This window comes from Nelumbo lutea, chromosome 7 (genome assembly GCF_056320005.1).
Source record: "Nelumbo lutea isolate HS-2025 chromosome 7, American lotus-T2T, whole genome shotgun sequence".
In the NCBI taxonomy this organism is placed as follows: domain Eukaryota; kingdom Viridiplantae; phylum Streptophyta; class Magnoliopsida; order Proteales; family Nelumbonaceae; genus Nelumbo; species Nelumbo lutea.
In genome coordinates, this window is record NC_142690.1 from 48508356 (window position 1) to 48520724 (window position 12369).

Sequence of the window (12369 nt, forward strand, 5' to 3'; positions counted from 1 at the left end):
ATATATGAGCGTATGAGCTTATTCATTCACAATATTCTGGATGGGGTCCCAACACTCTGAATGCACCACAAAGAGCCATCAAGAGTCCATGTGGGTGGGCTTCGCTATGAGCCGGACAAGAAGAGAAGATGAAGAAGCAAGTGCACAAGTCTATGGAGATCACATCTCTACCCCACAAGGAGCCGCCCCACAGCATATTAGGAACATCTCTCCCGATGATAATATCATCCACAATGGTACTATCATCGGGAGATGTGAACTCCATTGTTATGTTCGAATGGACAGGAACAGGTGGGATCCACTTAATTGGCCAGATCCAGAAGGCTGATGGAGAATTAGTACAACAGTTGGATTCCATTAGATCATATATATATAATGTGCCTCAGTTGAAAGAAACTTTCAACTGTCACATTTTCCTTTGTACTATTACATGGCTGTTGCTTTTCTTTGTGTATATGTCGGTGCATGTCTGCCCCCCACCCCCACCAAAACTGAAAAGGACAACTTGTTTGTTTTATTTGGTTCATTGGTTGTGTGATGATGGGTCCTGAGTTACAACACTAAAACAACGACTCGGTACCAATCTCAATGGCCCCGCCATCAATTAAGAGCATCTGAGTGTATTTCAAGGCCCATTTCATTATTTGTCTTCGAATTCACATTTCTTCTAACCTCCCAAGTATCCAAGGTTGAAGCTTGGAATCTCTCTCTCTCTCCTCTTGTCTGTGTTGTGAATGGTTTAAGGATGAAGAAGATTAATTTGATACTAAAGAAGTGTAAGAGTTTGTCAATGCAATTGGGTAGATCCTCCTCTTACAGTAGTCTCAGGTCTAAGTCCACCAGAGAAGAATTCTGGGGAGATATGCCAGAAGATGAGCAACGTAAAACTATATTCGTCGGAAGTTCCAGGAGGCGCTACTCGATCAGTTCAAAGCACCTGAATCATCCTCTTATAAGTGCTCTAATTGAGAAGTCAAAGCACAACACTGGTGACGACAGAACTGTGAAATGTGAAGTGGTTCTTTTTGACCACCTTCTGTGGATGCTTGAGAATGCCGATCCCAACCTCACGTCGGAGTCCTTGGAAGAATTAGCAGAGCTCTATACCTACTGAAGCTCAAAGGTCTTTATTTAAACTGAAGTGAAGTTCAATTGATTCAATTAGATTGCTACTGCGTGCATCGATCGATCTATTGTTTTCCAAGAAATTTCCATGTGTTTGCACACGATTCATTAGTTTCACTTTTCCTCTTTTCCTCATCCTCTCTTCCCTCCAGTTAAAGAAACAATATGAAGAAAAGGTGGTCTAAAAGAATGGGTCAAATTTCATTGAACAATTAGGAGCTTGTACAAGGCTGTATATATACAAGAAGAATAATGATAGAATTAGAAACAATTACAAGAATAAAAATATTACAAGAATAGAAATAATAAATTAAGGCAAGAGTTTCATTAGGAAACTTCCAAAGATGAGATTTTTCTTTTTGCTTTGATTGGTCTCTCTATGGTAGGAATTCTCTGAATAGTAGTTGATCCATATTTACTAGGGAGACTAGAGCTCTCTTTGGTAAAAGATCTAGATCCCTCTTTAGTAGGAACATGTAAAAATTGGCAAACTTTATTTACTGCAAAAGCAACATCCAGCCTAGTGAGAGTAACGTATTAAAGAGCACCTACAATGCTCAGGTACTGAGTGGGATCAGGTAAGGGTTCACCATCAAACCGTGAGAGGTGTGAAGATGTAGCCATTGGGCTAGAGACTTGTTTGGCCACAACAAGGTTAGCCTTCAGCAAGAGGTCCAAGATGTACTTATGCTAAGAGAGAAATAACCCTGTGGCATCACAGTGAGATTCAACACCAAGAAAATAATGCAATAACCCCAAATCCTTTAGTGCAAACGTTTAAGATAAATTACTAACAAGTTGAGAAACATGAGCAGAAGAATAGCCAATAAAAATAATATCATCAATGTAAACAAGAATGTAAATGATAATCTGCTCCTGACTGTAGATGAACAGAGGGGTCACACTGTGGACCACAAAAACCAAGGTTATATAAGTGACTGCTTAGACAAGAGAACCAAGCCCGAGGAGCTTGTTTGAGTCCATAGAGGGCCTTGTGAAGCTTGCAAACATGATGAGGATAATTGCTATCCTCAAAACCCTTTGGTTGACGCATATAAATAGTTCCGGTGATAAAACCGTTAAGAAAAGCATTATAGACATCCAACTGGCGAATGTCTCATCCATAGGAAATTGTAAGTGAGATAACAGTACGCACAGTCGCAGGTTTAACTACAGGACTAAAGGTCTCAGTGAAGTCAACCCCTAGAACCTAAGTAAAGCCTTGTGCAACAAGGCAAGGATTGTAGCAGTCAATTGAACCATTAGGGTACTGTTTGATTTTAAACACCCACTTAGATCCAACTACATTCGTAGAAGCATCATATGGAAACTGCCTGTTTTGGTGTAGAGGAAGAATTAACAGATTCATCAGCATGGCAAATTGGATCGAGAGGAGCACCAGGATCAACATGGAAAACTAGATTAAAAGGAGCAGCAAGATCAACATGGCGAGCTGGATACATGTCAGCATTAATGAGACCCAAGGAAGAGAGAGTAACGCCAGTAGGAGCAGTAGAGTTGGAGGGTGGCAACGAAGGTACCATTCCAGGAAAGGAATGTTCATCAAACACAACATGGCGAGCAATGATTTCTTTGCTAGTAGCGGGGTTATAACAATGGTATCCTTTGTAACTGTTGTTGTAACCAATAAATATACAAGGAGCAAACTAAAAAACCATCTTGTGAGAATTATAATGACGAAGTAAAGGATAATACTTGCAACCAAACACATTTAACATAGAGTATCAAGAGGTTTGCCAAATAGCTTCTCATAAGGAGAGAGATTACCAAGACCCAGATTCAGCAGTTGGTTGATAAGGAAGACTGCAATTTCAGCAGCATCGGCCCAGAAGGACTAAGGGAGAGAGGAGGACACCAGTAGAAACAATGTGGACTCAATAATGTGCCGATGTTTGCGTTCAACACTACCATTCTGCTCATTCGTATGTGGGTAGCTGAGATGGTGAATGATACCAGCATCATCAAATAGCGAGAAAGAGAGCAAAATTCACCACCCCAATCACTCTAGAACATCTTAATTTTTGTAGAAAAAGAGAGTCTCAACATGATTCTTAAATTTAAGAAAGGTGTTAAACACATTCGACTTCCTCTCAAGTGGAAAAATCCAAGAAAATTTTGAATATGCATCTATAAATAAAACATAATAACGAAAACCTTTATTGGACAAAATAGGGGCAGGTCCCCACACATCAAAAAAAACTAATTCAAGAGGAAAAGAAAAAGTTGAATTTGAAGATGGTAAGTTGAAACGATGGGCTTTGCCCAACTGACAAGCTTCACACACAAAAGAACAATTAAGAGATCCAGAATAAGGTAGACCAAACTTAAAAATAACATCTTTCACAACTCTTAGAGAAGCATGACCAAGTCATTGATGCTATTCTACCAAAGAGGTTTTCTCGCGGTCTCACCTACAAAAGCTGTCGAGTTCTCTGTCTTATGTTGAACTGCTCCAAGAAATTGATAGAGTTCGTCTCTACTGGGTCCTTGGAGTAAAACTCTCCCCGTATGATCCTTCAAAACAAAGAAATCCAGATGAAATTCAAATATCAAATTATTATCCTTGGTAAATTTACATACAGAGAGAAAATTCTTAGTAAGAGAAGGAATATGAAAAATATTCTTCAAAGCAAACTGATTATGATTGCTAACTAGAGAAGCCGACCCTGTACTATTAATAGTCTAACCTATTCCATTGCCAATCTTGACTTGATCAGAACCTTGGTATTCAGTCCAAACTTGTAAATTATCAGCATTTGGGGTCATATGATGAGTGGCGCCACTGTCCGGATAACAAATTGGATCAAACCCTAATCCAGACATAGAACCGTTATAAAAGACACTGCCGTGAAAAGCTGTAGGATCTGTTGGATGCGAGCTACTCTCTCCTTGATATAAAAGATCAAACCTTTTGTAACATTTCAGTGCTCCATGGCCTGGTTTATTACAAAATTAACAGACAATGCTATTTCCTTTTCTACGACCTTGTTTGCGGCCTGAGGGCTAACCACCATGCCCCCTGACTCTACCATGGTTGTTGCTACCCCTATTTTGATTATAAGAGTTCTGAGAGGACTGAAAACTGTTAGTCACATTTTTATTATTCATAGTAGCATTTGCATTAGGATTCTCACTAGAAAAATTATGTTGTAAAAGCCAAGCTTCATGACTCAAAAGTAACCCAAGAATATCACTAATGTTGAGTTGATCTGCATCAGTTCGATTGGTGATGGTTGTAATGAAGGATTCATACTCACATCCCAAATCGGATAAAATATATAGAACCAGATCTTCTTTTGCTACTAGTTTTGAAACTGTGGAAAGATTATCTACAATGGTCTTGGCTTTCTAAACATGATCATTGATGGAGAGATTTTCCTTCTTGAGATTCTAAAGTTGGCGCCTAAGTTGTAGTACCCTTGATCAAGAATGAGAAGAGAATGACCTTTCAAGAGCACTCCAGACTTCAGTAGCTGTGAAAAGTCCAACAACTTGTGCTCTCCCTCAATTAGTGAAGCAACAAGCCATCTTAGAACCAACTGATCTAACTGTACCCAGGTAGAGAATTCAGAGTTCAAAATTTTCTTACTGTTATCATTAGCATTAGGTATCTCTTCTGAAGGAGGCTTGGTCAATCCATCAATTATCCCCATCATCTTGTGAGCTCGAAGTATAGGAAGCAATTGGGCCTTCCAGAGGAGAAAGTTGTCACCATTAAGCTTGATTATCAAGTAATGAGTGATGTTGAGAATTGAGTTGATGCTCATAAGTAGAGAAGAGGTTTGGGAAAGGGATGAGATTGAGCTCATTGCTTCAGATACAATGGAGGTGTTGTAAGCCATGGCTCTAATACAAAGTTAAAGAAACAATATGAAGAAGGTAGTCTAAAAGAATGGGTCGAATTTCATTGAATAATTAGGAGCTTGTACAAGGCTGTGTATATACAAGAAGAATAATGAAGGAATTAGAAACAATTACAAGAATAGAAATAAGAAATTAAGGCAATAGCTTCATTAGGAAACTTCTAAAGATGAGAGTTTCCTTTTTGCTTTGAGTGGTCTCTCTATGGTAGGAATTCTCTGAATAGTAGCTGATCCATCTTTAGTAAGGAGACTAGAGCTCTCTTTCGTAGGGGGTCTAGAGCTCTCTGGTAAGAGATCTAGATCCCTCTTTGGTAGGAGGAGGAAGCCTAGGGCTGGTCAACTCCTCAATACCTCCCTAAACCCTAATCTACTAGTTTTCTACTATACAAATGCTCAAAGTTGAAGGGATAGGATATCCATCACATGGACGCCCAAAGAATGCGAAATAAGGGGGGCGAATTTCAAAAATTTCTCTCATCTTTATAGGGAATCGAATTCCCTATTTTAGAAAAACATATTTTTCAAGGATCAATCTTAAACCATTAACCAAACCAGATCTGAACCAAAAAGAGTAAGAGGGAGGATGTACCTGATACAGAGAAACAGTATCTCCCAATGGAAGTGTTCACGCCCAAGAAAGGATCCAAAATCTACTCCCACAGAAGATGGCGTAGTGCAGGATGGAGCAGAATCAGCAGTGTTCTTCTAAAAGAACTTGACCCTTCGCAAGAATCAACAGGATGGTTTGTGAATATAGCTCCAATCAATCTTTTCCCCAAAAGATTGGTATCAAGATCAAATCTTGATTACTCCTGTAGAGAGTAGGAGATCAAACTGCTGGAGGTGACGGCTGCAGGAAGGAGGCAGCAAGAGAGTATTCGCAGGGTGCAGAATTCTCTCTTCTTGTGATTTCAGATCTGAAGACAAGAATATGTTGGTTGCATGTCAAAAGGCTGCCGCCCCCTCCTCCTTTTATATACTTAAAGAGATCAGCTCCTAATCCCATTAGGAATTACTGATCCAAATCATATTTGGATTAGAAGTCCCTTTAAGTGATAAGGGGTAATCCTTATCTTATCTACAGATCATATCAGCCATCTCCTAATCTAATTAGGAGGCTTCCAAATCTAAATCTTATTTAGATCTTGGACTCTCTAAGTGGATAGGGTCTGGGCCCAATCCTATCAGCTGATCCATCTCAGAATTCCCCCATTTGGAATTGACTAGTCAAACCAGCCCAATTCGAAATGGGCTTAAGGCCCATTTAAGGTTATGTATTCACTTAGCCTTCTAAACTACTACCCAGTTGGGCTTCCTTGTATGGCGTGGGACCCAAACATTGATCTACACATCAGCCACATGGGTTCGGCCTAGCCTTTGTTACAAGGCCTGGCCGAATACACTGTTACAGATAGTGAACCCCTTGAAACACATCTCATGGGCTCTATGGGCCCAACACTTACCCTAAGTGGTCCCTGGGCCAAGCCACCTTGTAACACCCAGGGACTGTGGGCAGATGTAAGATCAGCCCATCAGGTATCATCCTCAATGGTCTTACACTTAACATCTCAGCCCATAATGATCATACACTACCTAACAAGAGAGGACCTCTCCCTCGGCTGCAAGGAACAGTGTTGCACTCTCTGCTTATATGGATCCCGGGAATTAAAACCTTATGCAAATCATTTCGAAACCATAATATATATACTTTTATATCTCATATAAAATATATTTTGCAAAACAAATCTCAACGATTGAAATCGGCTGCCGGCAATCTTGATTTCCATCAGTGAGAGTGCATCCCCGATCATTACCTTTGTCCGACAAAGGGGCTGATCCTGTCACAATGATCACCCACTCAGATGAATTCTCAAACTGTCCCAACATACCCAGGTTTTGACCCCCGCTAAGGATCTCACTGAATGGTATATCAAAGACAACACAATTTGATACCTAGTGCAGTATCATAACCGAGTCTAGGGGTCGGGTGTAACCTTCCAGTTTTTCCCATCAATCTCCAAGGTCCAGGGCAGTACTGGAAATCTGGTCCAGTTCATAGGTTCAATTAATCCTACACGGTATGTGCCTAGGGTCTCACCCTAGCAGCTGAGACAGGCCACCCCAACCGACTTGGTGGCACCACAGTGTCAGCCTTGTCAGGGTAGGTGCCCCCAGACCGACCCACTGGCTGTGAACATTCTAAACTAACACGAGTCTCATTAAGTGTCCAGTTTAAGGGTATTGCACAGAAACATACCAAGGGAACATGAATCAAATATGCACTTTTATTCATTTATAATAAACTCATAAAGTACATCATCTTGATTGAAGCTAAGGGCATACAAAACTGTCTAACAGTATCCTGAACACTTCATACAAGGATCAACATACTCCAAACTCTAATATGCATCTTTGTCATTATAAAGTCTTCATTCTATTTTGAATATTAGATGTCAACAATATAAGTTAAATTGATTGATTATTTGAATCCAATCTTCCCCATTAAAAACAAAGAATTATTATATGATTGTGTTAAGACTTTTGAAGTTGTTACGTGACTTTAGATAGAAATTAAAGTTAGAAGTCGTCATTCACATACTCTAAGAAAGACTTTGAATTGAAAATTATTGTTGTTCAAAAAACTTGAATTTCCTTTCCACATTAGCACTCCATCCCGAAGAGATGTTTACTTGAGCAACTGGTCCCTAGGCATGATTAATATATCAATTGTTCTTTTATATATTCAAGTTCTATATGTGAGTTAGAGTTTGGGGAAGAAAGATGATTAGGAAGAAGAAGAGCGAAAAACAAGGGAGGAAATCATTGTGTAAAGAAATTAAAAAAAAAAACAAAAAAGGAAGTAAATAATACCCATTACTAACGTCTAATAGGGGGTTGTTAATTAAGTATTACTCCAAAAATTTACTCAATGTGTATAGCTCACAAGCCCTATCCAACCGGGTACAACCCCCCTTACAGCAATGGAACCTGTACGACGGATGGTCTAATAGCCCATAGGAACACATCATTAAGTCTGAGAACCTACTTGGACTATTTGCCCTTGATGGAGACCTAAAGGTATGGGAATTTTCTATATCACTAACTGGTTTAGCTTATACCTACTTTGTCAACCTCACGCTAGGGAGTGTCAATTCATGGGAAGACCTAGTCAAGAAGTTCATTGGGAAGTGGTTCACAATGGAAATGAGATTAAAAATGGCTAACCTTCACAATGTAGAACAAAGGTTTGATGAAGACTTCTATGTGGGCTGGTTTCACAAAGCTACGCAAGCTATCCATGACAAGCATGTCATGGAGAAGGATTTTGTTTAGCATTGTGTATGTGGGATGAGTCCTTGGTACTACTAGGTGGGAGTAAGCGAAGGTAAGGCAACAAAGAGGTCTACCTGAAAGATGGTGGATGTCTATGGGAAAGGCAGATGGAGAAAAGGGAGTCGTAGAAAGCTTGAGGTAGGTTAGGATTTTAGTCTGGTCGAGCTTATGTAGGGATCTATGAAGACTTGAGGTGAGGAGAAACTCGAGTATCTCCTATTTATAGACATGAGGCATGTAAAGGAGGAATGCGGGAGAGTTTGTTGATTTGTTAGATCTAAAACATGCAAGCCAAGTGTAGTGTCACCAAGTGTCCACACAAAGATCCCAAGGTCTAGGTTCACACCCTTCTCGAGATTTGCATGTGAGAACTAGTGTAGATACTTCCCTCTTCTAGATGCTAGCCCAATTTTGACTTAGAGGTTTCTTGAGAATGCCCAAGTATTAGTGTGACATCACAAAGTGGATGTAGAGGAGTTGTGTTGTCATAGTGTTGCAATATGGTGTTAAGGTGGGATGCCATCACAGTGCAAATAATTGTGTTGTATCAAGTAATAGGGTGGATTCAAGTAACAAGGTTCTTCAGTTAAGACCAGTGTGCTTGCACTACGATGAAGAGGCTCTATCTAATGTTCACAAAGTGAAACACCTATTGTGATTTGGTGATTATTACAAGGCAAAATTGCAATGTAGTGAGTTTGGACTTATACCGCGATGTGAATGCACTATGGTGATGCCCTTGTATAGCCTCCACTGCAATTCCCATGATGCCTAAATCTATTGACTTATATTAGCTCCCTCGCTTATTGGTAGAAATAATTCTATCAATAAGCATTATCTACTATTAGATAGTATATGCCCTTAGCTCAATCAGATTGATGTACACTATATCAGTACATTATTGTTTTATATTTAGATTGGTATGTTTTTGAGTTACTCCTTAAACTAGACATTTATGAAACTTGTGTTAGTTTAGAAAGTTTCTGGTCATTGGATAAACTTAAGAAATTTATCTTGACAAGACTAATACTGATGTATTGCCAAATTGGTTTAGTAAATTGTCACAACTACTAGGGTTAGACCCCAAGTACAGATAATGGTTGTTTGTGAGAATCACTAAACCTATACCAATTTCTAGTTATATTCTACACCTTAGATATAAATCAGCAAAATTGAAAAGTTGCACTTAACTCCAAACTTGATTATGATACTACACTAAGTCTTGGTTAAGCTACTTTTGATATTTCAACCAGTGAAATCCATCTAGGGTCAAATACCTAAGTATGTTGGAGCAATTTATTAGAACATTACTTGAGTGGGTGATAATAATAATAGAATCATCCCCTTTGTTAAACAAAGTAATTATCAAGGTTTACACTCTCTCTAATGGAAATTTAAAGCTACCGCTAGTGTACTTCAACTGTATTTGAAATTAGTTTTGGAAAATGTATTTATACGTATATTATATTATTTTCTAAAAAAATGTTTATAAAAGGTTTTAATCCCAATATCCATTTGAGTAGAGGGTGTGACACTATATTTTTCAGTCAAGAAGAGATCTTTCCCTATAAGCAGTGTTTTGATTATTTAGGACTAAGAGGTTAATGGTAAGAGACCATTATATGGCTTATAAACTGATGAGTTTTGTCTCATATCAGTCCATTATCCTTAGGCTTCATTGGGTGGCTAAAACCAGGATCACTTAGACTTAAGTGTTGGGTTCCAATTGTGCCCAACATGATTGGCTCAAGGGTTTATTTCCCATGTGTAGTGAACTCGACCTATCTTTTTTTAGACATAAGATAAACCTATGGATTTATGTAAGACCTTTGTGGGTCCCATGGCACACAAATATCGGGCCTAAAGATCCTTACAATGACTAAGTACGTGATTCACTTAAAGCACATATGCCTAAGCCCATTACTAGTAAGACAAGTTAATGAAGTTTTTATGTGATATGGATTGAATATAGGTATGGAAATGGGAATGGAGATTCATCTTACTAGAAAGATTAAGTCCTCATTCAATTAGGAGAGAGCTCTATAAATAGGACTAAGAGGGAGTGGTCTACCTATGCAATTTCTACACTTTCTCTTACTCTCCCTCTCTATCCCTTCTCTCTTTCTTCCAAAACCCTAGTTCGAACAAGCCTTGGAGAGTGATAACTATGTAGTTTGATGCCTTAAGGGCATCATTTCAAGGGTATTTTAGGTTTTAGAATAATCAAAATGTCCCATTTTCCCAGTTAAATTCAAGATTGTGACCTCTTAGGGTCTCTATGCAAATCTTGGGGAAAACTGGGGAAGTTTTAATGCTGAAATGCAATTTTTGGGAAGCTGGTGTGAAGTCTAGCTGAGAGAATGGGAGTTTCTGTGAAAAACTGAGCACAGGAGGGCGCCTCCTATCCGCTAAACCTAGAATGGTGCCCCTCCTACTATATTAGCATACTCCCCTCTCCTTAGAAAACACTAGGGCACCTTTTCATTCATTCTTTTCATTTCTAATAAACCCTAGCCGCCCCTAACTGCTAAATCGCCACCTTCCATTCCTTCAAATCCTCACCATTCAGCCTTTAGCCACTAAATCTCAGACCTACATAATATTGGGTGCCCTCTCCTTTTCTTCTCAAACTTAGGATCACCTTAAAACCATCCTAACCCTTTATTCTAAACCCTAGGGTGCCCATTTTTTTTGCTAAAACCCAACTATCGTCCCCCTCTTTCTCTGTAATCCCAATTTTATCCACCCTTCTCTATAAAAAAGATCCAAGGGGTCCTGAGAAGGGGTTGGATTCTACCCCCAGGTAAGACGGAAGGCTAATCTTGAAAAGTTCAAGAGTAGATGAAGAGGTAAATGCCCAGGCAAGAAGAGGGGTTCCTGCTTGCAGTTCGCCTAGCCATTACTGCTACCTCTAGATTCGGATCCCAACCAATTTACTTTCATTTTAGATTTAATTTATGTTCTTTAACTTTCAGTTCTTATTTTTCCTTTACGAAATTTACTTTTATCTAGTTTAATTTTTGTTTTCTTTTCTGCAGATCTAGGATTCGGCCAGGTAAGACAGAAAGCATAGCTCGAGGAGTTTGAGGGTCAAAGGAGAGATTCGGAGACTGCTACCTCTGGCCGAGTTGTAGACTTTTCATTTAGTTTCTTTTATATATTTATTTTTGTTATTTATTTATTTTTCTATAATTTTCACTTTCAGCATTGTTAGAATCTTATTTTAATGGATTCTAGTTTAATTAATTAAAGTTTTGTGTTTCTTCAACTTCCAATCACATTATTTTGTCTGGATTAAAGTACGTAGTGATTTTTCCCTCGCTTCCTTGTGGATATGACCCCTTTCTCACCACTAACTGTGTTTGTAGTTATTTTGAGAGTTGGAGAACTTACAAATATTAAAACTGATGTTTTGAAGTGGTTAACGACACACTTCCAGACACACCAAGTTTTTGGCGTCGTTGCAGGGGAAGCAACGGAGAAATTTTTTTATTTGCTTTGTTTAAATCTGTTTCATTATTTTTTTATTTTCGTTTAATTACTTGATCTGTAATCTCATTTTAATTCTTATTTCTCTATGATTTTTCAGGACATAATAGCAAAAGGTGGGGTACCAGAACGTTGTCGGACTTCTAAAGAAAAGAGAAGAGAAGAGAAATTAGATTGCGTTTCAGGTGTAGTTGTAGTCTTGTATTTTTTATTTTTATTTTTGAACTCCTTTTTTTGGTAAAATAGTGATTTTTGAATTCTTAGTTAATTATTTTTTTCTTTTTTTTTCTAGATCCAATTTATTTTTTAGTACTATTTCTTTTTCATTTTGTTCTTAGATCTATTTTTTCTTTTAATTTCTAGAGCAAATTTCTATTTAGGATAATTAGGTTCTATTTTTTATTTTCATATTAGAAACTCACTTCGTTTGTTTTATTTTATTTTCTTTTATTGCCACATATTCTTTTTTTTATTTTCTATTTAATCCTTTGAGTAGAGGTTTTTCTTGTTAGAATTTTTTTTTTGTGGTTGTTATTTT

At 38.3% G+C, this 12369-nt stretch overlaps 1 protein-coding gene across 2 annotated transcripts; it reads left to right on the forward strand.

The window, feature by feature from the left end:
- The first annotated feature begins 596 nt into the window (after positions 1 to 596).
- LOC148846297 (SAUR-like auxin-responsive protein family) lies at positions 597 to 12154 on the forward strand. Of its 2 annotated transcripts, none has more exons than XM_088953280.1 (2): positions 597 to 1123; positions 11932 to 12154. In XM_088953280.1, exon 1 carries the CDS (start codon positions 746 to 748, stop codon positions 1112 to 1114), a length of 369 nt encoding a protein of 122 aa, XP_088809406.1. In that variant the 5' UTR covers positions 597 to 745; the 3' UTR covers positions 1115 to 1123; positions 11932 to 12154. The 2 variants fall into 2 exon arrangements, with proteins under 2 accessions (XP_088809406.1, XP_088809407.1); XM_088953281.1 differs by lacking the exon at positions 11932 to 12154 and adding an exon at positions 11381 to 11610.
- The last annotated feature ends 215 nt before the right edge of the window (positions 12155 to 12369 follow it).